The sequence below is a fragment of the Dipodomys merriami genome, unplaced genomic scaffold (assembly GCF_024711535.1).
Source record: "Dipodomys merriami isolate MVZ:Mamm:240054 unplaced genomic scaffold, mDipMer1.0.p SCAF_138, whole genome shotgun sequence".
In the NCBI taxonomy this organism is placed as follows: Eukaryota; Metazoa; Chordata; class Mammalia; order Rodentia; family Heteromyidae; genus Dipodomys; species Dipodomys merriami.
This window is the reverse complement of record NW_027202693.1, coordinates 662,882-690,442: the sequence shown is the minus strand read 5'-3', so window position 1 is coordinate 690,442 and position 27,561 is coordinate 662,882. Positions and strand designations below refer to the sequence as shown.

The window sequence follows — 27,561 nt, the reverse complement described above, 5'->3', positions numbered from 1 at the left end:
AAGAATTCCTTTGGATGAACCCAGTATGGCCTCTGAGGCTCCTGGGGATAAGAGAAGAGGAGACACAGGGGTCTGAGACTCTAGTTGCCTTCTTGAAGTCCCATGTCTGTGACTGTGACCATACCCCACCCTCCCTTCCAATATCCAGAGAAGTTTCCTGCTGGCTAATCTCCACCACACTCATCCTGAGGACTCGCTTCTGCCCATTCTGCCCGTCTGCTGACTTCCAGCTGCTGACACCCTTGGGCAGTGGATGCTCATTTGTTTCTGCTGTTTTGTGGACCCAGGGTGATGGTCATTGGGTGCCAAGGGACCAACAGGAAGCCAGAGGCTTCTGGGATGTTCATCTGGAGTTCATTTGGGGTGTCAGAGGCTAATTGTGGCTCTGCTTGAGTTGTCACTGTTTGATTAAACATCTTGCGCTAAGCACCATTTGTCCAGTGGCTGCTGGGGGTAGGTATTTTTAGCTGTGGGCAAATAGCTTATCAATGGCGCATACAAAATAGAGCCAACTGAAAGCCATCATTTTCTGTGACCCTGCCTTAGTCTTCCATTCAGGCAAGGACAAAGAAAGAATTAAATGAGGTTGGAGTTTATTCATTCAACAAATGTTTCCCAAGTCCCCTATCATGCAACAGGCACTACCAGACACAAATCTCCCCATCCACGGGGCACCTACACTCTACTCTGACTAGAAGAATTCTGCACTGCTACCTTCTAGCAGCCCAGATATGGTATTTATGGGTGACTATGTCATACACATCTCTAGGCTTGTTCCTTTTACTGGAATAGCATGGGCTGAGTGTACATCAAGTGTTGTTCTGAATGCAAATGCTGCTGATGAAGGCTGACTGATCTCCCCTCCACCCACCGAGAGGAGGCAGAAAAGAGGCCACAAGACCAGGCAGTAGGTGGTCTCCTCTTAGGAGAGGGTCTCTGACTTCACAGAGGCCAGAAGGAAGAAGCCAGGGGAGAGAGAGAGTACTCTCTCTCCCAGTCCAGGTCCAGGAACAGCATGAATAAAGGCTAGGAACTATGAGTGTCATGAAACAGCAAAGGAAATAAAGTAAAAATAAAAGACTCAAGCTGTCTGTCTAGCCTTCAGGCTGCTCTCTTCTCGGGGGTCACTTCCTAGGGACAGCTGGATGCCTGGCAGCTAGCCATGTATAACCTGCCGAAATCCACTCTCCATTGCATCCCTAGCTGCATCCTAGTTGGAATGCTCAGATGTCTCTTTAACCCATGGGGCACTACATGGACCATTTCTCCCCCATCCACAAGCCTCTGTCCAGAAGACTTTCGTAAGCCTTCCTTAAGCTTGCTATGCAGCTAATCACCTCACTGGCCACAGTACTTGACACTTTGGTGATTCTCTGCCACTCTTCAATGGAAGCTTCCAGAAATTCTTTTCTCTAAATATCCAGGGCCTATCACAGGGCAATCCAGGGATGTTTGTGGAATAAAAGAGTGATGGATGGATGGATGGATGGATGGATGGATGGATGGATGGTTGAGTGAATAGGTAGATGAATGGGAGGATGGATCCATGGGAGGTGAATGGAAGGATGGATGGATAGATAGGGAGATGAGTGGATTCCTCAAGACCGTCTGTGGAATGAACATTCATGTGTTTACTCTCACTTTCAGGATATCTTATCCTATTTATAATGATTGACTCTATTCCTTCCCTCTGCTTTTTTCTCTCCAAAGCCTGTTTCTTTAGTAGCCTCTCAGAGCAACTTAACAAATACAAAAGTACCTGGCATGTAGTAGGTGCTCAGAGATTTGATTCATTTCTCAACCCAGGACGACATTTCCCCTTTTAGAACACTGAATCAGCCTGGAGCTGGTAGCTCATGCCTGTAAGCCTAGCTACTCAGGAGGCTAAGATCAGAGGATTGTGGTTCGAAGCCAGCCAGGGCAGGAAAAATCCATGAGACTCTTGCTCCAATAAACTAGTCAGAAAAAGCTGGAAGTGGTACTATGGCTCAAATGGTAGAGGGTTAGCCTTGAGCACAAACAGGCTCGGGGCAGCATCCAAGCCCCGTGTTCAAGCCCCTGGAAGGCTCCCCACCCTCCCAAAAAGAGAACACTGAATCAAAGTGGAGAGGTTAAGATTGATTCTGAAACCAGACTTCACATGCGTGAACCTAATCCTCCCAGGCCTTCTATCAGAGCTGTGGACCTTCTACTTGTTCAGATGCCTTGATCTGGGATGAGGATGTCACAAACAGAAAAATCACTTTCTGCCCTCCGGTAGCTTCTAGCCCTGCAGAAAAGCCGGACAAATACCCAGCGAGAAGTTCCATGAAGTTTCAGAAAATACTATGCACTTCAGACGGGGGTGGGGGTGGGAGGAGGGGAGGACACTAGCCAGAAGGATCACAGGAGGCTTCCTGGAGGAAGTGGCATGTGTGCAGCAAGGCAGAGGAGTAGAAGCCATGGAGTCCTGGGGAAGCCAAGCATGTCAAGTGGAGGAACGAAAGGTACACAGGACCAAGGGGCAGGAGGCAGGATGGAAGCCTGGAGCTTTCTGGGGGCAGGTTCTGGGTGGCAGAGGTGGTGTTTCTAAAGTCACCCTATTTACAGATTGGATGGGAATTTCTTTCAATACTCAGTGAGGCCCCACTGACCCAACCCTTCCATGTCACTCACCTGTCTTCTGCGCGGGCGTTGGTGCGCATGCGCGCTGGTGGGGCCAGGGAGGGGTGGGGTGGACAGTGGAGAGGGAATGGAGAAGTAACAGCAGCACTGGGAATTGCTCTTCCGCCTTGTTGGAGTGGTTTCAGTCTCTAGGCGCTGAGGAGTCATGGACGGAGGGCTTTAAGGATGAAAGGCTTGACTAAATAAGAAGCTTATAATTGCAGCCAAACCACAGGCTTTCCCTTTGGGAAATGTGGCGTGTGCGCCTGCGCACGCATGCGCGCATGTACTCCTGAGCATGCGTGATGGCCTGTGCACCTAGCGCCTGCATGTGCGCATGCGCACGCGCCTGGCCGCTCCTGTGCGCGTGCGTGCGTGCCTGTGTTGACAGGCGTGGCGGTGCACGGAAGTGAGCAAAGGAGTATGACTTGTGCACGGGAGTGCGCGTTGGGGAAGGACAGAGGATCCCTCTTCCATCTCAGGAAAGCCTGCACGCAGTCTTGCGCTTCCCCGCCCATGCAATTTGACAAGAGAGGGCGGGAATGCCGAGAGGTGACATCTCCCCGCACAGGGCCGGCCTCCCTCCCCTCCGGGGCTAGCCGAGGGGGAGATCTGGATGTTCAGGAACATCAGAACCTTCTCTCTGGTGCACAAGGTCCTCCAGACGTTCTGTTCCCCCCAGGAGAGCCCTCGTCCTCTTGCGGGGTCGCCTTGGTGGCAGCGTCTGCAAGACGCGGAGGCACAGGGAACAGGCCATGCCCACAGCACAATGGCTAATTACCCGGGGGCCTTGGGAAGCAATTTGCTGTGGTTGGAGAAGTGTGTGTGTGTGTGTGTGTGTGTGTGTGTGTGTCTCCAGCCCAAGCACATGGCTGAATGACATGTAGGTCAAGGAGGCCTAATTGTACAGAAATGGCTTTGTCTGGGAACTTCTGAACGAAAGCCCATCTCTGCTCCTTGGAAAATGGCAGAGAAAGTGGCTTTGGCCCTGCCCAGCCTGGGTTGAGCAGGCAGAAGGAACACGGGGTGACTTTGGAGGGACTGGCTTCTCTTCTGGCCTTGGGACATGTGCCCCACTCTCATAGAGTGAGTGGAAGCAGCGTAGTCCTGGCTCAGTGGTGCTGGGGGTGGGTGCTGGGTTCAGATCTGTGCAACTGCTCTGGGTTTTTGTTGTTGTTGTTGTTGTTTTTGAAGATTGGCCCACTGAGAGCTTTCTCTCCAAAGTCTCAGCACTGAAAGGCAGTGGGACTTTTAAAAAGCGTTACTTTGAGAAGTGATTAGGTCCCCACTGTCCTCTTGAAGGGATTAATGTAAGACTCACAGGAGTAGATGAGTACTTGTGAGAGTGGGTTGTTAAAGAACAGCCTGGCTTTTTCCCAGACTTATATTTTCTATCTCGCAATGTGGCTTTTCTCTTCCTTCTGGGGCAGCATTTTCCATTCCCTCTTTTCTTTACTTTGTTTTTATCCTTGCTGGATGTTGGTGCCATGATGTCTGGACCTCCTAGCCATAGACTGTAAGTCAAGTAAACCTCTTTTCTTTACCCACCATCCAACCTCAGGTGTATTGTCATAGCAATACAAGATGAACTAGACAGCAAGTTGCTGAAGTTTCTGTGCCTCTGTTTCCTCATCTGGAAAATGGAAAGTGAAACAGAGCCTGTATCACAGGATAGGAGCGAGGAATATGTAACTTAACAGCATTAATTTGAGCTACACAAGGAATACCACTGGATACTGAGCTTCTGTTTGGGTCTTCTGTTTCACTCACTACTCTTGCCCACCCTAGATAACCTTGAAATTCCGCCCCCCCAACAATCCACACTAGCTCTGTCCCTCAATCTTTGCCTCTGAAGTTCTACATTCCTCTAATCCATTCCTTTCCCACTCTTGTTTGTCCTCCAAAACCTGCACGTCCAGCCACCAACAACGAGAGACTGCTGTCTTTTTCATAAGCCAGTTTTGAGAGAAAAAGTCGACCTCCATTTTATTCTCTGAGCAAAAATACCATTTCCAAGTTAAGACGTTAGACATATTTATGGGAAAATCAACTGCCCCCGACTATTTAAAGAATAAGACCATGAGAATAACTGCAGCAGGAACAGCAGCAGGACGATGATGATGATGATGATGATGATGGTGATGATGGTGATGATGATGATGGTGATGATGATGATGCCACACAAAGAAATAATAGCTTCCATTTAGCAATCTCTTATTGTAAACACCTTACACTTAATAATTACTGATGCCCTCTGACTTTGAAAGTGGGAATTATTAGACCCTTTTTCTAGAGGACTGGAATTAGAATTAGGCATTAAGACTTGCTCTACATTCACACAGTTAGGAAGTTGAAGTCAGGATTTGAACTCAGCCTCATGCATCTGCCAAGTGTCAGTTGCCTGCTGGCCCACCCCTGATCCAAATACCATCATTGGATTTTCCTATTCAAGGGGGCCCCAGGCCCTTCCCTGTTTGGCCAGCATTTCCCAGAATGAACAGGGTGCTCTCTGGTTGGGCCAGGAAAGGATGGACGTCTTGCTTGGCCACAAGGGCAAGATAAAGAACTGTGAAAGCCTGCTGTGTTGGCAGAACTGTCAAAGGACAGGCTTGGCTGGTGTGGGAACCACAGGGAAATGAGGGAGGAGAATTCAAGGTTCCAGGGTGATAACCTTAATGACATTGCCTTGCACACTCTCAAGGTTGTTGTGGGCCATAGGAGATAATGTACACCTGAGAAGCCGCGTTGCACACTGCAAGAGTGGCCAGCAAATATTAATTATCACACATTATTTCAGAGGTAGCCTGATTGGTATGGGACACAAGATAGCAGACAATGAGAATATCTGCTCATTTCTCTTGAATCCATGCTCAAAAGCATTCGTACATTTTAAAAAAAAACCCTCTTGATTTCATTGCTCACATCTCCCCCCACCATTTTTTCTTCCCCAGATAAGTAGATTATAATAGATTTCAGAAGCTAATAAAAATTCAGCCAGTTTCCTGGTTTTTATTGATTACATAACCAGGGTTAGAGACTTGGCATAATATTTTGTTGCCTGCCCAGAAGACCATGTCCAGCTAATTCTTTACTAAAATACCTCTTAGAAGCATTACTGTCTCTCTCTTTCCTGGGCTGTGCTTGCCACTGGGACTCAGGAGGAAAGGTCCCCTTCAACTTGTTTAGGGCCATATTCTCAGTTCTTTGCATAGTCCCCGGCACTCAGTAGGAACCTGGTGACTATTTTCTTTGCAGCCACATCCGGGTCTAGATATCAGTGTATCACATCTGAATCACTACAGGGGGCATCTCTGCTCTGTCTTGGTTACCCTGTGCTGGTTCAAAAGCTGAATCCCTTTTTGCATTTGGATAAAACACTGTAGATAAAACTAGTGTGACCACGACCAAATACTGATGCTGCTAATAAAGAATCTAAATGCACAGGCTAGCCAGTCATCAGATAGAAAAACCAAAGTGAGAGGTGTGGTTAAATTATTTGCGGTAGGTCATATCATTGTAGGCTCAAAAAAAAAAATCAAGACACAGCAAGAAAACTGTTGAGAGGATCACAGCCCTCAGGTATCCAGCATAGAGGGCAGATTAGAAAGTGGGGTGGGAGGAAGATTCCAGAACCACACTTCCAAGTGTCCACAACTGAAGGCTGTGCAGGGACCTGGGGTAGGGACATGACTTTGTTTCTATCTCTGGGCTGGACTTTGTATCCTGGGTCCTTAGGTAGATTGGCTTATGCCCAAAGTCTCACAAAGTTGCTCACATTTCTCTCTTAGAGTTCTAGCATTTACCAGTGGAAAAAATAGCTTCTAGCCCAGTTTGCCAAACATTCGTTGAGACGATGATGGCCAATGACTTCGTTTCTGCCAGTCACACTTCAGCGATCTTGCTCTTCAAACCTCAGCACTGGGTGGTCATGTGGGGGTATGGTGGTAGGAAGATCTCAGTATTTACCTATGGTGCCTGTGACTCATGCCTGTAATCCTAGCTGCTCAGGAGGCTGAGATACAGAGGCTCTTAGTTTGAGGCTAGCATCACTGAAAAGCTCACCAGACTCCCTATCTCCAAAATAACCAGCAAAAATCTAGACAGGAGGCATGGCTCGTGGGGGTCGGGTAGAGTGCCAGCTGAGCAAGCAAACTGAGCAAGTGTGAGGCTCTGAGTTCATATTCCAGTACTGCCTCCACCCCCACACTAATGAAATATTTGATCACTGATTTGGGATATGAGGTTATTCTGAGATTTTTCTCCAGAACAAAGATTGACTTGTGTGATAATATGTTAACCAATATACAATGGATGTTGTAAACAGTATAACTTTTCAATTTACTAGTTTTCTCAATTGGAAAGAGTACATCTTATAAAGCATAGGCAAGATTACTTATTGTTGCTCTAACCCTTGGTAGTCTGCGTCCATGCAAAGGAGATGTTCAGTATATGTGTGTATGACAGAAAATGAACATGCATGATCAGAACAGGCCTTGCTTGGTGGGTCTTAGAAAGGAGGAGAGTGACCAGGGACTGGTGGTTCATGCCTGTAATCTTAGCAACTCAGGAGACTGAGATCTGAGGATCCTGGTTCAAAGCCAGCCCGGGCAGAAGAATCCAGGAAACTTTTATCTCCAAGTAACCGCAAAAAAAGCCAGAGGTAGAGTTGTGAATCAAGTGATCGAGTGCTAACCTTGAGCAAAATAGTTCAGGGACAGTGTCCAGGCCCTGAGTTCAAGCCCCAAGACCAGCATAAGAAAGGAAGAAAGAAAGAAAGGAAGAGAGGGAAGAAGGGAGAAATGGAGGAGTAGGAAGGGAGGGAGGGAGGAAGGAAGCAAGGAAGCTAGGAAGCCCACAGCTCACTACTGGGGTTAATACTCTTCCTTTGTGGACTACAGTATTCCAGGGTTCCTTTTAGCACACCATGCTTAATCTTCACAGCAACAGAGCTAGATCATCTAACCAGCTCACCTGTGCCCGCCTCAGGGGCAGGGACACAGGTTTCTTTCTCTGTGGTAGCTAGCACACAATTCACAAATACACCCTAGCAAGACTCAGAGGTCACTCCACTTTGGAGGTCACTCCTGCAGTCAACAGCTTCATACACATCACAGGACGCGGAGCCCTCACTTTGAGGTCCAAGAACTTAGCTCTAGTATCCAACTCCATTTCGAATAGTAGCTTGGAAAGGCTTCAGTCTCACAATGGATGAGTTCTTGGTCATTTTTCATTGCTTTGTGTTATCAGTCAGCACTATATTAACATTAATGATGATTACTGATGACTCTGTCTAAGCATTAGAAATGGAATCTGGCACATCATACATGGTCAATAAACATCCACTACATGAAATGGATTTAGACTTCTGAGTACTTGGCTGATCTTGAGCCCTTTATGCTGATAAAGATAACCTTGGAAGGATCTGGAAGAGGACAGATTTGTTTGTTTGTTTGTTTTTAAAGGGGAATTGTTTCATCCTAATCTGGTAGTTTAAGAAAAAGAAACAACTCCATTTCTACTTTGTAAGTTAGGTATAGAGAGGAGAGGAAGTTCATATAGACTTGTCCTTGCTTAAAAAATAATTTCAAGTAATTAAGACATCTGCTTGTGGAGAGGGCAGAAGGGGTACCGGGAGAATCCTTAATCACAAAGGAAGACGTAGTCCATGGAAATGCCCACATAGACCAGGCAGGGCTGATGAACCAAGACAGAGGTCAGCAGACTCGGCATTTGTCTTGTCCTGTGCCTGGAATAGCAATGTCAGCTGCAGACCCAGTTGCGAGCACAGAACACAAGCAGTGACCCGCAGGCTCAGTCCACTGCAGCCCTGCAGAGGCCAAATGCCTGGGAAGCAACTTCTCCCTGCAGAGTGCCCCCACCCACACTCAGCCCTGCAGGCACCATTGGGAGGATAAAATGAGGCTAGAGGGAGCAATATGCTCCGTAGACATGAAATAGGCAGCAAATGGTACATGATGATGGTGATGGTGATGATGATGATGATGATGATGATGATTATGGTCATGATGTTTTACATCACTTTAAGGAAAGTATGGAGATTACATGTATAAGATTGAGAAGACAGTCATCCATCCATCCACCTATCTACTCACTTGTCCACCCATCCATCAATCCATCCATCATCCATCCACATGGCCATCCAACTATTCACCCAGTTGTCCATCTATCCATCCACCTGTCCATCCATCCATCCATGTATTTATTCATCATCTATCTATCCATCCATCTGCCCATCTACCCAGTTGTCTATCCATCCATCCATCCATCCACCTATCCATTCATCCACTCATCCACCCATTCAGCTACTTAACAAGCTCCTTATCAAGTACCCAGGCCCACCAGAGGGCATTGGACTCAAAGAGATTTCACCTCCATGTTGACTCTCAAGGGTTTATAGACTAATTCAAGTCTTTTTGACGTTTACCAGGCAGAGAATTACATCCTTCTTTTGAGTCCCCACAGGATTTTAAGTACCTCACCCCTCCGCACCCTTGATTCTGTTAGCAAACACATTCTATAGCATTGTAACTATTTATCTATGATTATTAATCTTGGTCTTTGCCTCCAATGTGATTTCCTCATCACCCTTAATACAAACTGGAATCTGGTTCTAAATAATGGATCCTTATGAGCACAAGTGGGGGTCTAATAGGAAGTTCTTTCAGGGTTTAAAAGAAAAGGAAACTTCTATTTATTATGTACCTACTGCATGCGGGATGCTTTATCTCACACACTCCCTTTCATCAGGTGAGCACTCAGCCTTGTTTTATGCACAGGGTGCAGGGTTTAGAGACATTAGCTGTGCACAGCTCTGAAGTCCAGAAAGTCAACGTTACGACTCCCTTCTTATAGGAAAGATTGTTTAGAAGGGCTGGAAAGCAGAGATAAGGCTCAAACAGATCTCTCTCTCTCTCTCTCTCTCTCTCTCTCTCTCTCTCTCTCTCTCTCTCTCTCTCTCTGTGTGTGTGTGTGTGTGTCTGTAGGGGTGTGTGTCTATTGTACAAAGACAAATTCAAAGCCATCATCAAAACAGTCATTTCAAATTCCTACCAGGGCAGGGCAGCGAGGCTACATGATGGGGTAAAACAGGCTGGGCACAAGAAAACTCTCTGTGCATGGAGCCATCAGGTGAGGTGAGGCATCCAGAGGAAGGAGAGGGTAATCAGGTTCCTGATGACAGTTGAGCAAGATCCAGTTTCCAGACGTTAAGATGTGCTGCGCTATGCACAACGTGGGTTTTATGTTGGTCTCTGAATGTTACTTAATTGGAAAGTAATGTCTTAGAGAGAACCCTTAAATGGAGCCTTTGAGGTGTCCTTGCAGGAAGAGGCACGGGGTGGCCCAGAAGGTGATAACCAGCATCTATCCATCTGACCATCATTTTGAGGGAAGTGTTTAGTGCTTATTTAAAGCACTAAGCACAAGTCTTACTGTCTCCCAGTGCCATCTTCCTCTGCCCAGGTCAACGCTGAGAAGATCTGAGAAGCACCCAGCTTGCTTGCTTGCTTGCTTGCTTGCTTGCTTCCTTCCTTCCTTCCTTCTTTCCTTCCTTCCTTCCTCTCTAAGCCATCTCTGCCCATTTCCCAGACACCCTTGGAGTCTGCAGCTCCATCTCTCTTGCCGCTGGATTCTGTATCATCACAGACGAATGCTTCCATCATGGTGACAGTGCCCCTCTGCCACACTGGGTCCCGTCCATTTGTCACTGACAGTGCTGAAGGTGACCTTTCTCATCTCGTTGCCTCTGTCGGATGGCAGCCCAGCCCAGCTCTTGTTCTCTCTTCTGGTTACATTGTTCTTTCCATCACACAGTTGGATCTTGAGCAGGACTTACTGCCACAGCCAAGATGCCAGCTTTGTTGTGCTACGGTGTTTCTCCACTACCCCTGCCTTCACCCCAAGAGCCAGGCACAGGACATCCTTGGGGTCGAAGGGCATCATGAGCTTGCTCGCTTCTCTCAGTGGTCTCTGTCTTACCTGGGAGACTACAAATGATAGTAGATGAGGCTGGAATAGGACATGAGAGGCTGGTCTTGAACTTGACCCCTGATCCTCATTCCTGCTGTGAGTTAGGTGCTAGGCTGTGCACCTGACTGGCTGATTTCTCCTCTCAGTGCCCCGAAGTCCCTCTTTCTTGAACTCAGGGCTTGGATGCTGTCCCTGAGCATCTTTTCTACCACATTTTGCTTTTTTCTGAGTCATGTATTAGAGGTAAGAGTCCCACAGCCTTTCCTGCCTAGGCTGGCTTCCAACCTCGATCCTCAGAGCTCAGCCTCCTGAGTAGCTGGGGTTAAAGGTGTGAGCCACTGGCACCCAGCCAGGCTCCCCATTTTTCATTCTCTTATCCTCACCATCTACCTGGCTTTCATAGAAGCAGCAGAACTCATTGGATCATGCCTCTTGCTTCAGAGCCTTCTGTGTCCCCCTGCAACACTGGACAATGACATACCAAGTTTGTGGCATGGCCTTACGGCTCTCCTAATATAGTGTATGCATGCCTCCTCCCCTTACCTGACCTGGGCCACTCTCAGGCTCAGAGTGGTTCGGCCTTCCATGCTTGCTGGGCCTTACATCTGGGCTGCCATCCTTTTCTGTTCCCTTGGGCTGGCAGCTCTCCCCCTTGTGCTGTCCTGGCTGTCTCCTGCCCTTAGACAGGTCTCAATCACCTCCCACCCCCTCCTTGGAGAGTGGTTCCCCAACATCCTGTCTAATGCAGTCCCGGGTCATCCTCTCCCATGTTCCGATCTCTACATACACACATCAGCATCTCAAGCTTGTATGTCAGTTACCTGCTGGCTGCGGGTCACTGGGGGACCTCCCAGAATTCCTTGCTTTCCTGGCCTAGAAGCAAGCCTGGCATGGCATGGGTACTAACCAGGGCCTCTGTTCCTATGTGTATAATACAACTCACACTGTCACCTCTATTCTCAGGTGAGCCGATGGAGGCTTAAAAATGAAGCAAAGTCTCAGTGCTGGACTTGAACCCATGTCTCCTTGATTCTGAAACCCAGTGTTAGTTCCCCATTACTTTTCCCCAGGAGAGGGGTCATCTGGAAGGCTCCTGGGTACACAGGGTGAACAAAACACAGGCATACATTCCATGAGGGTCAGGCGTGTGGGACCTGGGACTTGTTTAAGGAAACTCCTAGCTCTGACGGGCCCACTAGAACTTTCTCTGAGCTCTGTTGCACTCTACCACACTTCAGGAAAGCTATCGCTTTTCTTCTCAGAGGCAGAAGATGGTTCTGTGAAGCTGAACCATGGTAGGAAGGGCAGAAATGCTAAAAGCAAAGGGCTGTGGCCAGAATAGAACCGTGGCCCGTGCCACACATTGAGTGGTGGTGGTGTGTTTGTGTGTGTACGCAATGCTTGTCTCTGTGTGTCTTGGTGTGTGTGCTGTTTGTCTGTGTGTGGTGTGTACATGTGTGCATGCTTACACCTGGTGAACACATATGGTGCGAGTACACTCTGTGTGTGTGTGTGTGTGTGTGTGTGTGCTTGTGTGTCTGGCTAGAGTCGCTCATTACAGCCATGTGGCCGATGGCTGGCTTTACACATGGATGAAATGATAAGAAATGTCGGTGGCAAGAAAGCAATCCCCCTAGCTCCGCCAGCTGCCAAGGCTTCTGGCAGATGAGGGGAAATAAAAGAAGTCACTGGCAGCACAGAAGTGTTCACACTGGAAAATGTGTTGTCCTAATTCAGCGCCAATTTTCCCGGCCTGTGTAATGTGCGGCCTGCCTGTGTCACGCAGCGTGCATTCCCGCCAGGGCTCCCGGGCCATAGTGTCACTCTGGCCCCTCCGGCCTTCTTTCTGTGCCTTTCTCTCCCTTCCACTGAGGGTTGTAGTGCAGACACTTGGCTTTTTGACTTCCTCCACCCTTCCCTCCTCCTCCTCCTTCATATCCCAGGTGCTCCTTCCCATGGGGAGCTTCCCTAGGCCTCTCAAGGTTAAGGTTAAGTTCCCTGGTGAAAATGCTCATAGCACTCACCTCCACACCCCCCCCCCCCCCCCAGCCAGTCCTGGAGTTTGAACTCAAGGAGGGCCTGGACACTGTCCTTGAGCTTGGTTCAATGCTACTGCTCTACTACTTGAACTACAGCTCCATTTCCAGCTTTTTTGATAGTTAATTGGAGATCAGAGTCTCACAGGTTTTCCTGCCCAGACTGGCTTTGAACTGCGATCCTCAGATCTTACCCCCGTCCTCTCATCTTGATTGATGTAGAAATGAACTTTTGTGTTAGATTGGGTTTCAGTGTGTGTGTGTGTGTGTGTGTGTGTGTGTGTAAGAGAGACGGAGACACAAAGAAAGACAGGTGTAAATTCCACACAGTAGAGAATGGTGTTTTTTTTTTTTTTTGGCTCACCTTGTGCTAGCTCAGTGTCTGGTAGTAGTGAGATATCTAGCTTTTTTCTCTCTGTACTAAATCTTTAAAATCTGGTGTGGAGGAGTCCATACCTCCAGCAACTTCTGTCTTTGGATGCTAAGTTTTCCTTGACTCCTACTTAGATGTTAGGAAAGGTGTAGTTGAAAGAGAAGATCCATGGTTCCAGGTTGTTCCAAGGACTTGTTTGATGGAATCAGGAGGATTAAGAAAACTGGAGCCACGCCTGTAATCCTAGCTACTCAGGAGGCTGAGATCTGAGAATCGAGGTTCAAAGCCAGCCCAGGCAGGAAAGACCGTGAGACTCCTATCTCCAATAAACCACTAGAAAACCGGAAGTGGCGCTGTAGCTCAAGTGGTAGAGTGCTTGCCTTGAGCTGAAGAGCTGAGGGACAGCGCCCAAGCCCAGAGTTCAAGCCTCATGACCAACAAAAAAAAAAAAAAAAAAAAAAGAAAGAAAACTGGAAAGGATCCCAGCACTGGTGGCTCGTGCCTGTCATCCTAGCCACTCAGGAGGCTGAGATCTGAGGATCACGATTTGAAGCCAGCTCCAGGCAGGAAAGTCTCGGTAAGACTCTCATCTCCATTTAACCACCAAAAACCAGGCAGTGGAGCTGTGGCTTAAGTAGCAGAGTGCCCACCTTGAGTGAAAAAGCTCAGGGTCAATACTCAAGCCCTGAATTTAAACCCCAGTGTTGGGAAAAAGTAAAATACTGGAAAGGGATTCATGCTGCAGACTTGTGACCCCTAAAAGCAAATGGATACCGATAAAAGCAACCCCCAAATGAAAGTGACCACTCTGAGCTTTGCCACCACCTCTGCCTGCCCCAGTTCTCCTCTCCCACCCTGCTTTCCTCTCAGAGGCCACTTAGCAGTTCGATTCTTTTGCCAACTAGAGTTAAGACAAGGAAGTTTGGCCTAAGAATCTGCATTCCTCAATCTGTATCTTTGAGAAAGGTCTCAGATCCTCCATTGTAACATGAGGAATGTTACAATGGGCTCATCAAAAAGTGAAAATTAGCTGGACATCAGTGGTCCACGCCTGTCATCCTAGCTACTCAGAAGGCTGAGATCTGAGGATTGAGGCTTAAAGCCAGGCAGGGCAGGAAAGTTCCTGAGATTCTCATCTCCAATTAACCACCAAAAAATCTCCTAGAAAGTAGAGTCACCTGGCTCAAGTGGTAGAGTGCTACCCTTGAGCAAAAGAAGCTCAGGGACAGTGTCCAGGCCCTGAGTTCGAGCCCCAGGACCAGCACACATTAAAAAAAAAAACACTCAAAATCAGACTAATGAACAACCTTTCAGCAGCCATAGAGGGCCAAGCATGGTACTCTGGATGGCCTCTGTTCCACCTCACTGTAAACCCTGTGGGAAAGTTATCCACCTTTCCACTCGCAGAGCACCAAGGCTTAGGGAGGGGAAAGCGTCTTGCTAGGCCAAGAGCCTGAGATCTGGGGAACCATCCTAATGCACCCCACTGACAGGCCCCTGTTCCTACTGGCAAACCCAGGGCTCTTCTGTTTCCCCTCGAGGGTGCATTGGTCAACAAGTAGTTGGTCATCTTTCTTCTTGGCGCTTTTTCTTTCACTTGGTGCCAAATCCCTGGTCTGTGATGTTGGCAGGCTTTGCCTGGTTAGACTTAGCTGTCTGGGTCTTTGCCCCTGGGTTATTCCCCATCCCAGAGTCTTGTTTTAGTCCTCCAGTGTCTAGCCTCCAGCTTTATTGCTGTTTCCTGGCCCGTTCTCCAGCCTGAAGGCTGGGGCTGGACAGCCTGATGGGCCAAACATAGCCTGTGGATATGTTTTCTTTGGCTCGCAAAGTGCTGGCTCACCAGGTGAGTTGTGTGTGTGTGTGTGTGTGTGTGTGTGTGTGTGTGTGTGTGTGTGTGTGTGTGTGTGTGTGTTTTCTATATTAGTTGCCAACACTGAAAAGCATTGGGTGCTTCACATATTATCCTGGATTTTGAGATTTTTGAACAAATTGGTCAACATGGAACTATTGGCCAAGCATTGGCCTTTTCTGCTAGCCCCGCCCAGCCTGGGTGTGATTCGTCAGCAATCAATGAGTGCTCTGTCATCTCCTAGCTGTGTGGCCTTGGGTATATGCCTCAAAGTTTGGAGGCATGAGAATTAAATGAGCTCACAAATGAAAAGTGCTAAAAAAAAAAATCCAGCATATAGTAATAGAAGTGATTAAAAGGGGACAGAAGGTTTGATTTTTCTCTGTGTGCATGCATGTATGTGTGTGTGTGTGTGTGTGTGTGTGTGTGTGTGAGAGAGAGAGAGAGAGAGAGAGAGAGAGAGAGAGAGAGAGAGAGAGAGAGAGAGAGAGAGAGAGAGAGAGAGAGAGAGAGAAAGAGAGAGAGAGAGAGAACAACTGAAAAATCAGTTTGATTCTTTGGGCGAGTAAAATGTTTCTCTTTCTCTCTTTCTTTGCTGGCGTTGGGGTTTAAACTCATACCCTCCTGCTCACTCAGCTTCCTTGCTCAGCTGGCACTCTACCACTTGACTCATGCTGCCAACCTTGCTGGCTTTTTGTTGGTTATTTTGGAGATGGACTCTCATGGACATTTCTACCTGGGCTGGCCTCAAACCAGTCTCTTGATCTCCGCCTCCTGAGTAGCTAGGGTCACAGGTGTGAGCCACTGGCACCTGGCTTAGGTACAGCATTTTTTTAAACTAGGTATCTTTGATCATCCCCTCCTACTTAGCCAGGGCATGCAATTTCCTTTCCAGTTTAAGTAAAATCATGCATTCATTGAGAAGACCTAAGCGGTCAGTGCTGGGTGGCTCTGGGGCTTTACAGAGCCCGGCCCAAGGACATGTTAGACAATAACACAAAGCGAGTTATCATTTGTGGGGATGCCACCATGTGTGAGAGGCTCAGTGGAGCCTTGGTGTGTTTCAGCAATAATCACCACAGCAACATGCAAGGCACAGAAGGTTAATGACATCGTTGAACTTGACGCATGCGCCAGGATGGTAGCAAGCATTTCTATATAGCTTCATTTAACTCCACCTCCACCCCCTCACTCCCCAGCACAACCACCTTGAGGCAGCCACTAACATTATGTTATTTCATGGCTGAGAAGCTGAGGCTACAGAGGATGAGACATGGGCCTAGATGAGCAGGTAGGGAGTCGAGATTCAAACTCAGGTTGCCTGACATCAGAAAGTACTAGATTCCCTGCTCAACATACAAGTCCACCTTACTGCAGATGGAAAAGTGGAGCGCAGAAAGGTGGGATGTTATATCCAACGTCACACAGCAAACAAAGCTAACATCATACAGGATTCCAGCCAATATCCAGTCCCAACGCGACGCACTTACACTCAGAGTCACAAAGCAGAACTCACGTGATCATTATAGAGCCTGCAAAATGATTACAAAATGGTTGTTCCCGGCCCAAGGCCAGCCCAAGCAGCCTCCAACAGTCTGCATTGCAGGCAAAGACCATGTTTCTGCCCACTACAGAACAGGCAAGAGCCTGGCTTTGATGAACCCATCGAGAATGGAAAATCTGCCCAGCACAAGTGGCTCACGCCTGTTATCTTAGCCACTCAGAAGGCTGAGATCTCAGAATTGTAGATCAAAGCCAGGCCAAGCAGGAAAGTCTATGAGATTCTTAGCTCAAATTAACTACCAAAATGTGGAAAGTAGAGGTGTGGTTCAAGTGGTAGAGCATCAGCCTCGAGCTAAAGGACAGTGACCCAGGCCCTGAGTACAAGCCCCAGGTCTGATACAAAAAGGGAAACAAAAAGAGTGACTAATCCTGGTTGGGCATGGTGACACACCACCTGTGTGTTCTAGTTGCTTAGAATTGTAGCGATTGGGAAGATAGAGGGTGAAGGCTAGTCGTGGCCAAAAGTTAACCAGATACCTCTCAACAAATTAGCAGCAGGGTCTGGTGGTATACACCTATCATTCCAGTGAAGATGGGAAGTGCAGAGAGGAGAAACATGGTCTGAGGCTGGTCTTGGGCTAAAATTTAAGATTCTATTAGAAAATTAGATAAAATAAAAAAAAATGGGTTGGGAATATGGCTGTAGTGGGACAGCACCTGCCTAATAAGCTTAAGACCCTATTGAATAGACTCATGATTAATATGGAAACACCGATTTTGGAAATTAAACCCCACAAACATCCAAGGCCATCCAGTGAGTTATTGCCAGGGCCAGCCTGTAGCCCAGGATACCTACTGTGGTTTTCTTTGTCCAGCTGTGGTCATGTGGGCCTCGGGATGGGCTGGAAGGTGACTGAGGTCAATCATGTGAACCATGGAGGGATTGTTAAGAATCAGAGTGTACATTTGGAAGCCGGTGGCCATCAAATAAAGTTTGAGGCAAATACACAGTGGAATGCTATGTAGTTGGATACAAGAATGAGAGAGCACACACACATATATAATATTATATAATTATTCATATTCTATTCTATGTACATACACATATGGACAAGTCCTACATTAAGTGAAAAAAGGCAAATGTAGACCAGCATGTACAATGCACTCATTCTGGGAAGAATTTGACAAAGGAGTTGATATTCTCAATTCTTGTTTGCCTGGATATGCAACAAAATGCTCCAATATAAGAAACAAAGACACAAGGAGCCCTGGTCTTGACCTGTGTGGTGATGGGTTTGAGAACTGGTAGCCTGGGAAACTGATGGCAGGGAGACTTGGCAGTGGGATACATTTCCTGTCTTTAGAGATTTGAACCCTGTGACTGTCATTGTCTAATGCCAAACCCCAAACAAAACAAACCAAACACCTCTCCCTCAGCTCGGGAAACTGCTGCCTCCTGGTGGGTAGCGGGTTTGTGTGCCTGCTGTAAGTTCTGGTTTTATATGGGAGCTTGGAAATTTGTCTTATTAAAACCCTTCCTTCCTTCCTCCCTCCCTCCCTCTCTCCCTCCCTCCCTCCCTTCCTTCCTTCCTTTCTTCCTTCCTGTGTATGTGCCACACTAGGGCTTGAGCTCAGGGTTTCCCCCTTTCTTTTAGCTTTATTCCCCCCTCAGGGCTAGCATTCAACCATGTGAGCCACATCTCCCCCTTCCAGCTTTTTGCTGGTTCATTGGAGATAAGAGTCTCACAGACTCTGGCTTTGAACCCTAATCCTCAGATCTCAATGTCCTGAGTAGCAAGGATTATAGGCATGAGCCACCAGTGCCCAGTAACAAGTTGGATTTCTATATTAGTGGTATCAGGGTTTGAAGAGCAATACCACCGAGTGGTAGGCAAGCAGTGCACCCTAGAGCCACACCCTAAGTTATTTTTCAGATAAAGTCATGTACTTTTTGTTCCGGCCAATTTCAGACTGCCATCCTCCTATCTATGCCTCTTGCCTAGCTGCGAGTACAGATAGGTACTACCAAGCTTGGCTTGTCTCTTGAGATGGAATCTTGCTAACTTTTGGCTTGTGGTTGTCCTCAAAAACTATGATCCCCCAGATTTCCTCCTCCTAAGTTTCTGGTATTATAAGTGTTAGCCATTGTGCCAGGCCACAAGTTGGAATGTTTTCCCTAATTTTTAAATGATGAAAACCAACTTACAGAGAGCTTATTATGTGTGCCAGGCAGCGTAAGCCATTTAACTCAGTCTTCAGAAAGCATGGGCTGTTATCATCACCCTATCCCGTCTCTACCGCTGGGGAAACAGAGGCACAGAGAGATTAAATTCACGTGGGTATGGTTATACCATTTGTGAGCAACAAAGCCAGGACTCAGATGCTCGCACATCTAGCTCCTGAGTTTGTAGTCTTGGCCTGCTTATTACAACTGCTCTCATCAAAGATGTTCATGGGTTAAAATAAAATGTCATAATTGCAGAACTCATCCCTGCCAGTGTTCAATGTCTGGTTAATAACCACTGTATCTAGCCTGTGCCAGGCACACACATTACCTGCCAGGCTATAAACTATTTATCTCCCTTCCTCTCCTCACAGCCCTCAAAGGCATCAGAGGACACAAGTCTTGTCAGTGGGGCGATGTGCAGTTTCAAACTGTCATCTCCTTCCTTATTTGGTCTTCCTCAATATCGGTGGCACCTTTCACCAGCAAAATTAAACAGCAACAACAACGATCACTCCAGTCTCAGTTTAATTAGGTGCCCTTCCTTATCAGGTCGGTTTACCTATCTCCTTATCAGGTTGGTTTACCTATCGTCCAGTTTGTTCTCTTTCCCTGGGCGCTCAAGTTCAAGTTCATCTTTTCTGCAATGCCTTTCCTTTCACACTGTCTGCTCTATGCTCAGCCAGCTCTGATGACTTGTTTGATGTGTCTTCAGATGGGAGAAGCATCTTGCATATAAAGAAGAAAGAGGGCCTGTTACCGATGGCTTCCGCCTGTAATCCTCCCTACTCAAGAGTCTGAGATTAGAGGAACTCTGTCCAAAGCCAGCCCAGGGCTGCATCTCCAATTAACCAGCAAAAAGCTGGCAGGAGGTATGGTTCCAATGGCAGAGTGCCAGCCATGAGCAAAAAGGCCAAGTGAGCCCACGACCTGGTACCTGACCAATAAATTAATTAATTTAAAAAGGGAGCAAGAGGTCACTGACAGAGCCCTTGCCTGGCATGTGTACAAGTCCCTGGATTTGATCTGCAGCATTGAAAAAAAAAGATTACTTAAAAGGGGGGAAAGAGAAGAAAGAGATGGCATTTGGGAGGATCCTGGCATCACTGGGCTCTACTAAGCACAGATATCAAGGGAACACGACTAGTTAAAATAATGTCTTGCCAGGCACTGATAACTCATGCCTGTAATACTAGCTACTCAGGAGGCTGAGAGCTGAGGATCATGGTTTGAAGCCAGCCATGGCAGAAAAGTCCATGAGTTTCTTAGTTCCAATAAACTCCCCCCAAAAGTCAGAAGTGGAGCTATATAGCTCAAGTAAGGAAGCCCTAGCCTTGAACAAAAAAAAGCTCAGAAACAGCACCCAGACTCTGAGTTCAAGTCTCAGGACCAGCACAAAACCAAAACCAAAACCAAAAAACCCCTCCATCTTCTTGATGAAAATGAACAAAGCAGTCAGATTTGTTTCCTACATGTCTGTGGGATGATAGAGCAGCTCTCTGAATCCCAGTTTTCTCATCTGGAAAATGGGTTACAGGGGTAGCGTTGAGATGAAGTTACACAGAATAGGTTGGGGGGAAAAGCCTGATGTGCAGAAACTGAATAGATTTTTTTTTTAGACCAAGTACCTAGGCTGAATATTTTTTGAAGTCTTATTGTGTTGCTGAGGTTGACCTCAAACTACTAGGCTAAAGCAATTCTCTTCCCTCAGCCTCTTGAGTAGCTGGGACTACAGACATGTACCACCATACTGGGCTTGACTTTTTTTTTTCCTAGTCCTGGGGCTTGAACTCAGGGCCTGAGTATTGTCCCTAAGCTTCTTTTTGCTCAAGGCTAGCACTCTACCATTTGAGCCACAGTGACACTTCTGGCTTTTTCTATTTATGTGGAACTAAGGAATTGAATCCGGGGCTTCGTGAATGCTAGGCAAGCACTCTACCACTGAGCCACATTCCCAGCCACCACCCCCCCCCCCCCCGCCATTTTTTAAACATAGATTCTTTTATTTAATAGGTTCTACCTGTGTGGGTTAATTAACAACCTCTGTTAACCCATTTTACTGACGGGGAAAACTAGAACGAAAGAGGTTTTTGACCATTCCTAAGGCGCAGAGCCCTGTCCACATTTCATACTAGAATTCCTTGGATTTCACTCCAGGCCAGTCATATTACTGCATGGGGACCGTTTCTTGAAACAGGAGATTGGACAATTTGGTTTTTCTCAAGCTTTTCCTCCCCCCATAGAGTCTGTAAGACATTCATCCTCCTTCCCCCCCAATACAGATACCTTGGCACAAACAACCCCTTCGTATCCACTCTGCATTCTCCACCCACATCTCCAACACTACCAGAGAGTTTGGAAAACCGAGGGTGAGCTCACTACTAGGAAGAGGACTCCATTAAAATCTCAGTTTTCAACAATATCATCAAGGCCTGTGGTCGGTCCCTTACTTCGCACCTGTCAGCGGAGGGAGCCGGGCAGAGATGACGGCAGTGTACTTCCAAGAAGAATGCAACACACCCAGCAGACTGCTCATCTCTGGGCCCCTCCTTTCTACTCTCAGGGTGCCCATTTTACAGATGTGGAAACTGAGAGCCAGAGCCATGAAAGACCCACTGCTTGATCCTGACAAAGCCTGAATTCCTATCTGTTTGACCAGTCTCTGTCTCCCTTGATGGCTTGATCAATAAGGACTTCAGGATTTTTGTCTTTGAACCAACCTTGGGGACTCTTCAGAGAACCACCTGCCAACTCCCTTAGGATGCTCAGTCCTGCTGTTGCATATCATATCCCAGCCCCCCACCGGGCAGTACCTCAAACTCCGGGCCCATCCCTGAGGCAACTCCCCACATCCCTTAGCACATGACATGCAGTAGGTGGTCCAGATGACCACTTTGAATGCCTGAACACATCAACACCATCTAGATCCCAACCCCAGCTCTTCCTTCTTGTAAATCTGCAAGCCCCTGAATAAACCTATGCCTAGCACAGAGCCTGGCACACAGTAGGTGCGTAGCTGGCGTGAGTTAGGCTGTGAGTGTTCGAAGCACCTTGACCTCTGCCTTGAGGGTCTTGAGGGTCTGTGCCTCTCCTCCTCCTCTTCTTCCTCCTCCTCTTCCTCCTCCTCCTCCTCCTCCTCCTCCTCCTCCTCCTCCTCCTCCTCCTCCTCCTCCTCCTCCTCCTCCTCCTCCTCCTCCTCCTCCTGTCCCTGCTTTGGACTCTTGAAGGTCAGCCTCCTGACTGTCTTCTGGCTCTGTTGCTTTGCAGAAGAGCCCAGGAAGGTGAGGGAGGTAGGAAGTGGAGATGAGTGGAGGAGGGGTGCTGTTCAGAGCCCCTCGGAGGGCCAGGGGGGGCAGGGAGGAGGAGGAGGGCTTCTCCAGTTTAGCACACATCACCAATTCCTGACCCTTTCAAAAACTCACAAAAACTCATCTCCCTAAAGAGCCAGAGGAGGGGAGGTTGTGTCCCCGGATGGAAATCGAGTCCCAGCTCTTGGGAATTCCAGGACTGTGCTCCCCACGGGGTCACACTGGAGGCCAGGGCCCTGCAGGGCAGGCAAGGCATCATTTAGGAATGAAAGCCTCAGCCCTGGCAGGGGCAGGTGTGTGTGTGTGTGTGTGTGTGTGTGTGTGTGTGTGTGTGTGTGTGTGTGTTAGGGGTGAGGCTCCTAGACTAGGCAATTTGTCTTGTATCGGCCAAATTTGGGAGGGGGTCTGACTTAAACAACTCCTGGCGGGGCCTTGCTGCTGCCCAGCTCGATGCTTTGGGGAGTGAATCTCAGCAAGACAGTGGGAAAGATAACTCTCAACTCGCCCTGATCTCAGGATGGATGGGTTCTCAGACTAGAGATGGGCAGGGGAAGGCTACATTAGATCTCTGTCTCTGTCTCTGTCTCCCGCCCCCCCCACTCCAAGTCATCTCCAGGAATCTTTCTGCTAAAGAAGCTGTGGAAGAAAGGGGCATAGCAGTCTAAAGTGTGAGGGGAGGATTGTCTCCCCTCTCCCCCCCCCCTTCTCCACCCCTCCCCCAGCAGCTCAGCTCTCTTCAGGAATTCAGCCCAAGTCTCGGCCACAGTTGGGAGAGGACATTAAGATGTGAGGCCAGCCAGACACCTGCCAGGGCTGCGAGGTGCAGAAGAAAGCAGCAGCGAGACCCCAGGGGTGAGGTGGGGGGAGGAGACGGTGACCCCCCCCCCCGAGGTGGCAGCCCGGTGTCCTTCCGCACCCTTGCCCTCCCCGACTAGCTCAGGGTGGGCAGTGGGGGTGCCTGGCAGCGCCCATCGTTAGACACCCCAGCTTCATCTCCACTCAGGTGGGGATGGGCCAGGGTGGCAGAGGCGTCCCCAGACACTGCATGGGGCAAGGGGAAAAGTCACCCCAGAACCCACAGCCAAGTCGCCCCCAGCCTTCCCCCGGGCCCTCCCCTCAGGGCGCGACCCCTCCAGACCAATGAAATCCACGCAAGCTTGCGCGAAGACACACACAGGTGCGCACACAGGTGCACACGCACACGTGCACACACACACACACGTGTACACGCACATACACGACTTCTCTTCCCCTTTATCTGGAAATCTCCACAGTTGCATTGAGACTTAAACTTTTTTTTTTTTAAAGAAGAGGGGCTCTCGGGGCGCGCGAGGGGCGCACGGGGATTCTGCCCAGGGTCTCCCCGCTCTGGGGGCTCGGATCCCCACCCTTCCCTCCCGCCTGCTTCTCACCTGGTAAACCGAGGCACAGCAAGAGGCTGTAGTAGATGACCGGCACGAAGCCCAAGCCGCAGGAGGAGCCGGGGGACCCGGACGGCGAGCTGTTGGCTGCGAGGTGGGCGTGCGTGTGCTCCATGGGCGCTGCGCCCCTCGGTCCCCGCGCCCCTCGGTCCTCTCCGGGCCGGGGGCTCGGAGGTGGCGGCGGCGGCGGTGGCACGGCAGCCGGGGAGAGCCGCAACCTCTCCCCCCCAAAAGGACTTGGCTTTGGTCCCCTCTGCACCCCCGCACCCGCCGGCCTGGAGTCGGGGACTCGGGCACCGGAGCCGGTGTGTGCACCTCCCACCTCCCGCCCCAGAGCCGGGGGGCCGGGACGCTGCACCTCTCAGCCAATCAGCGGCAGCCTGGATGCGGGGAGGCGGGGGGGGGGGGAGGCGAGGTGCGTGTGGAGGGGGGCGCGAAGCCGGTGGACGGTGCCGGGAAGGAGGGGGGTCCCAGCGGCCTTGCTCGGCTCCACTTCCAAGGAAGAAGATGGAATTGGCCCCGGGAACCCCCTCGGAGGAAGACTGGGGCGCCGACGCCCACGTGACCCCCCCCCTTGTGCCACCCCGCGGGAAGGGGCGTGGTGAGGTGGGGCTGGCACCGCTGCCCGCCGGCCTCAGTTTGCCCTTTTGCTCCACTCTCCTCCTGGAGCTCTCACGCCTCGAATCCAGCTTCTGGATGGAACATTGGACACCCAGGGCGGGAGGGAGGGGTCCGGCGGGGACGCGGGGTGGGGGTTGGGGGGCAAGGGGGTCGTCAGCGAGGCAGGGCGCGTGCATCTGTCTCTGCGAGTGTGTGCACGCGCGTGCGTGTGTGCATGCGTGTGTGGGTACGCGCGCGCGCGCGTGGATTCCGGGGTGCGCCTGGAGGGTCCGCAGGCCGCCGCCGCACGCGCGCGCGGCTCTTCAGCCTCGGATGGGGATGCGGCAGCCTCGCGCGCACACAAAGGCGCACAATGCCCGGCGGTGCCGGGGCCCGCGCACACTTCCCCACGCCCGCGACGCCCTCGCGCCCCCGCCCCCGGCCACACCCCCGCCCACCGCGAGCACACCCTGCCCCCCCCCCTCCAAGGCAGTGAGGATAGATGGCAGAGCGGGGGGGGGGGGTAGGGGGAAGGAGGGGTGGGGATGGGGAAGGTCCCGGTGCACAGCGCCCCCTTCTCCTCAACTGCACGGGCAACACTTCTCCAGGGGGTGCCACGAATGGGACAGGGAGGGGCGCCTGGCCCAAAGTCCCAAGATGCTGAAGGCATGTCTCAGCAGCCAGCGGGAGGTGTCTGCTGGGTGTCTGTTGGAAGTCTAAGGCCATCCTGGTGGCTCCCCCCAAACCCTCCTCCCCAGGACATGCCCCAAACCTTGTGGGGGAGGGGGTGGGGAGAGTGGGAGGGGACCCCTCCCCCCCCCCCCCCCCCCCCCCGTCACATCCTGTGAGGGGCTAGGTCAGTTCTGCTAGGGAGGGGTTGGGAGAGGGCCCCCGGCCAGGTCCCACCTCTCTCCAGCTCCCAGAGGCTTGGTATTCTGCCTAGAACAGATCTGCTGTCGCCTGGTAGATGTGTCGTGGACAGACAGACATCTGGCCCTCCCAGGGACAGAGTGTCATCTTATTACAGAGTACCATGTGCATGGTAAAGCCCTGTCGGATATTTCAGGCCCCATTAAATATTAAAATTTTATTGTGACCTCTCTCATTGTTTTTGTTTTTGTTTTTTAAATTTGAGTGACATAATAATTGTGCGTGTTTTGGGGGCAGAGAGAGCCGATTCTGTGCATGTTTCTGTTGACAACGCGTCAGGATTAGAACCAGGATAATTAGCTTCTGCATCGCCTTAATCTGGAATAATTTCTTTGTGATGAGACCATTACAAAATTCTTTGTGGTAGCGATTCTGGATGGGACCATCCCCAAATGAAAACAAAATAGGTGTGGATAAAATGTTTGTTCAAAAGCCTATAGATTGGATTGGCTTGTGGGTAGCTACCCTGAGCTGTGAAATCAGGGTTGGGAAGGGAACATTTATTAGGGAGCATAACTCTTTTCAGAGACTCCCCTTGAACTGTGAATTGTGGATAAGATCCCAAGGGGAAAAACACCAACTAGTTTAATTTGTTCATTTTTGCTGGTCCTGGAGCTTGAATCCTGGGCCTAGGTACTGTCCCTGAGATTCTTTTGCTGAAGGTCAGCGTTCTGCCACTTGAGCCACAGTACCACTTCTGGCCTTTCTTTCTTTCTTTCTTTCTTTCTTTCTTTCTTTCTTTCTTTCTTTCTTTCTTTCTTTCTTTCTTTCTTTCTTTTCTTCCTTCCTTCCTTCCTTTCTTTCTTTCTTTCTTTCTTTCTTTCTTTCTTTCTTTCTTTCTTTCTTTCTTTCTTTCTTTCTTTCTTTTTTTTTTGTCAGTTGTAGGGCTTGAACTCTGGGCCTGGGCACTGTCCCTCAGCTCTTCAGCTCAAGGCTAGTACTCTACCACTTGAGCTGCAGCGCCACTTCTGGTTTTCTGGTGGTTCATTGGAGATAAGAGTCTCATGGACTTTCCTGCCCAGGCAGGTTTTGAACTTTTATCCTCAGATCTCAGCCTCCTGAGTAGCTAGGACTACAGGTGTGAGCCACCAGTGCCTGGCACTTCTGGCTTTTTCTGAATAGTTTATTGGAAATAAGAAGTCTCACAGACTTTCCTGCCCAGGTTGGCTTTAAACCATGATCCTTAAATCTCAGCTTCCTGAGTAGCTAGGATGACAGGTGTGAGCCACCTGCACCCTGCTCAATTTTTTTTTTTTAAAGAAGAGTGTAGAAAATTTCCTGTCTTTTGCATGGCAGATGCAGGCACAAAACATACCTGTTGCCAGATAATCACCCAGCTCTGCTTTACTTAGATCCTTGGCCTTCTTAGAGGATTCTTGCAACACAGTAGGAAGATGGACACCCATGTGCGTGGATTTGCCCCATAAAGGGACTGAGCAGAAGGAAAATTCCAGAACAAGTCCTGGGAAAAGGTTTCTACACTCTGAGTCATGTGCACACCTAGCCAAACTCACTTTGAGTTGCATTTCTGTAGCCAGTCCTCCACCACACCCCCCAAAAACCCATCCCACTGATTGGCTAGGTGTAGTTCACAAGTCCAGTGAGGGAACCAACAGAAAAGAACACATGGTTGTTAGAGGAGGGGCCTGTATGGGAATTCCATTATGGGAGGGGTGGGATTGATGCTGGGCAGGGAAAACCAACACAGGTCTACAAGCCAAATTCACCCTGTGTGATACCAATTTACCACTGCTCTGTGAGATCTGGCTTGTCTCTTTCATTGAAATAAGTACATAAATAAATAAATAATGCAAGCAAGCTTGAAGTGATGGCTCGTGCCTGTAATTCTAACTACTTGGGAAACTGAGATCCAGAGGATTGCAGTTCAAGGCTAACAGAAAGTTTGGAAGATCTCATCTCAATAGCAACAAAGCCCAGCATGGTGGTATGTGCTTGCCATTTTAGTTACAGTGGGATTTGAAAATAGGAGGATAGTAGTCAGGGCTCATGGGAGAAAAAAAATGAAGACTCTATCTCAAAAGTGCAATAAAAAAGATAGAAGTATGGCTCAAGTGGTAGAGTACCTGCCTAGTAAAACTGAGGCTCTTAGTTTTAGTCCCAGAACTACCCCAAATCAGCCAGTCAATGAATCAATCTTCTTAAAAAATACTTTAATTTTTAGAGTGGCTTTAAATTCACAGCAAAACTGGGCATGTCCTCCACAATCATATACCCTCCCCTGTGACCAAAAACATACTGTGAAGGTCACCAGCATGATGCCTCATGGTATGGTAATAAAACACAGGAGGCAGTGCTAGCTTACAAAGAGAAAAGGTTCTGTTTTAGCTCATGGTTCTGGAAGGTCCATTCCAAGATTGGGTAGTTCCATCGTTTGGGGCCTCTGGTGAGGGCAAGCACATCATGGCAAGGGCATGGAGCAGAACAAAAACCACTAACATCATTAGCAGAGAGAGAGAGAGAGAGAGAGAGAGAGAGAGAGAGAGAGAGAGAGAGAGAGAGAGAGAGAGAGAGAGAGAGAGAGGGAGAGAGGGAGAGGGAGCGATTGACATTCCACAATCCCAAGGACAGCCTACAAAATCCCACTAGGCTCTTAAGGCACAGAAGCTTCCAACATGATCACTCTTTTGTAGCACAGCAATTCGTTATAGCCGATGGGCCTACACT

The 27,561-nt window shown here is 49.1% G+C and overlaps 1 protein-coding gene across 1 annotated transcript in view; it reads right to left on the bottom strand.

Moving 5' to 3' along the window:
- Window positions 1-23,461, bottom strand: part of LOC138825545 (probable G-protein coupled receptor 139) — a 36,589-nt gene extending 13,128 nt beyond the window's left edge. Inside the window, exon 1 of the mRNA XM_070020177.1 lies at window positions 23,338-23,461. Within this exon, the coding sequence (XP_069876278.1) occupies window positions 23,338-23,461 (124 nt within the window). The remainder of the gene's footprint in view (window positions 1-23,337) is intronic.
- Window positions 23,462-27,561: the final 4,100 nt, after the last annotated feature.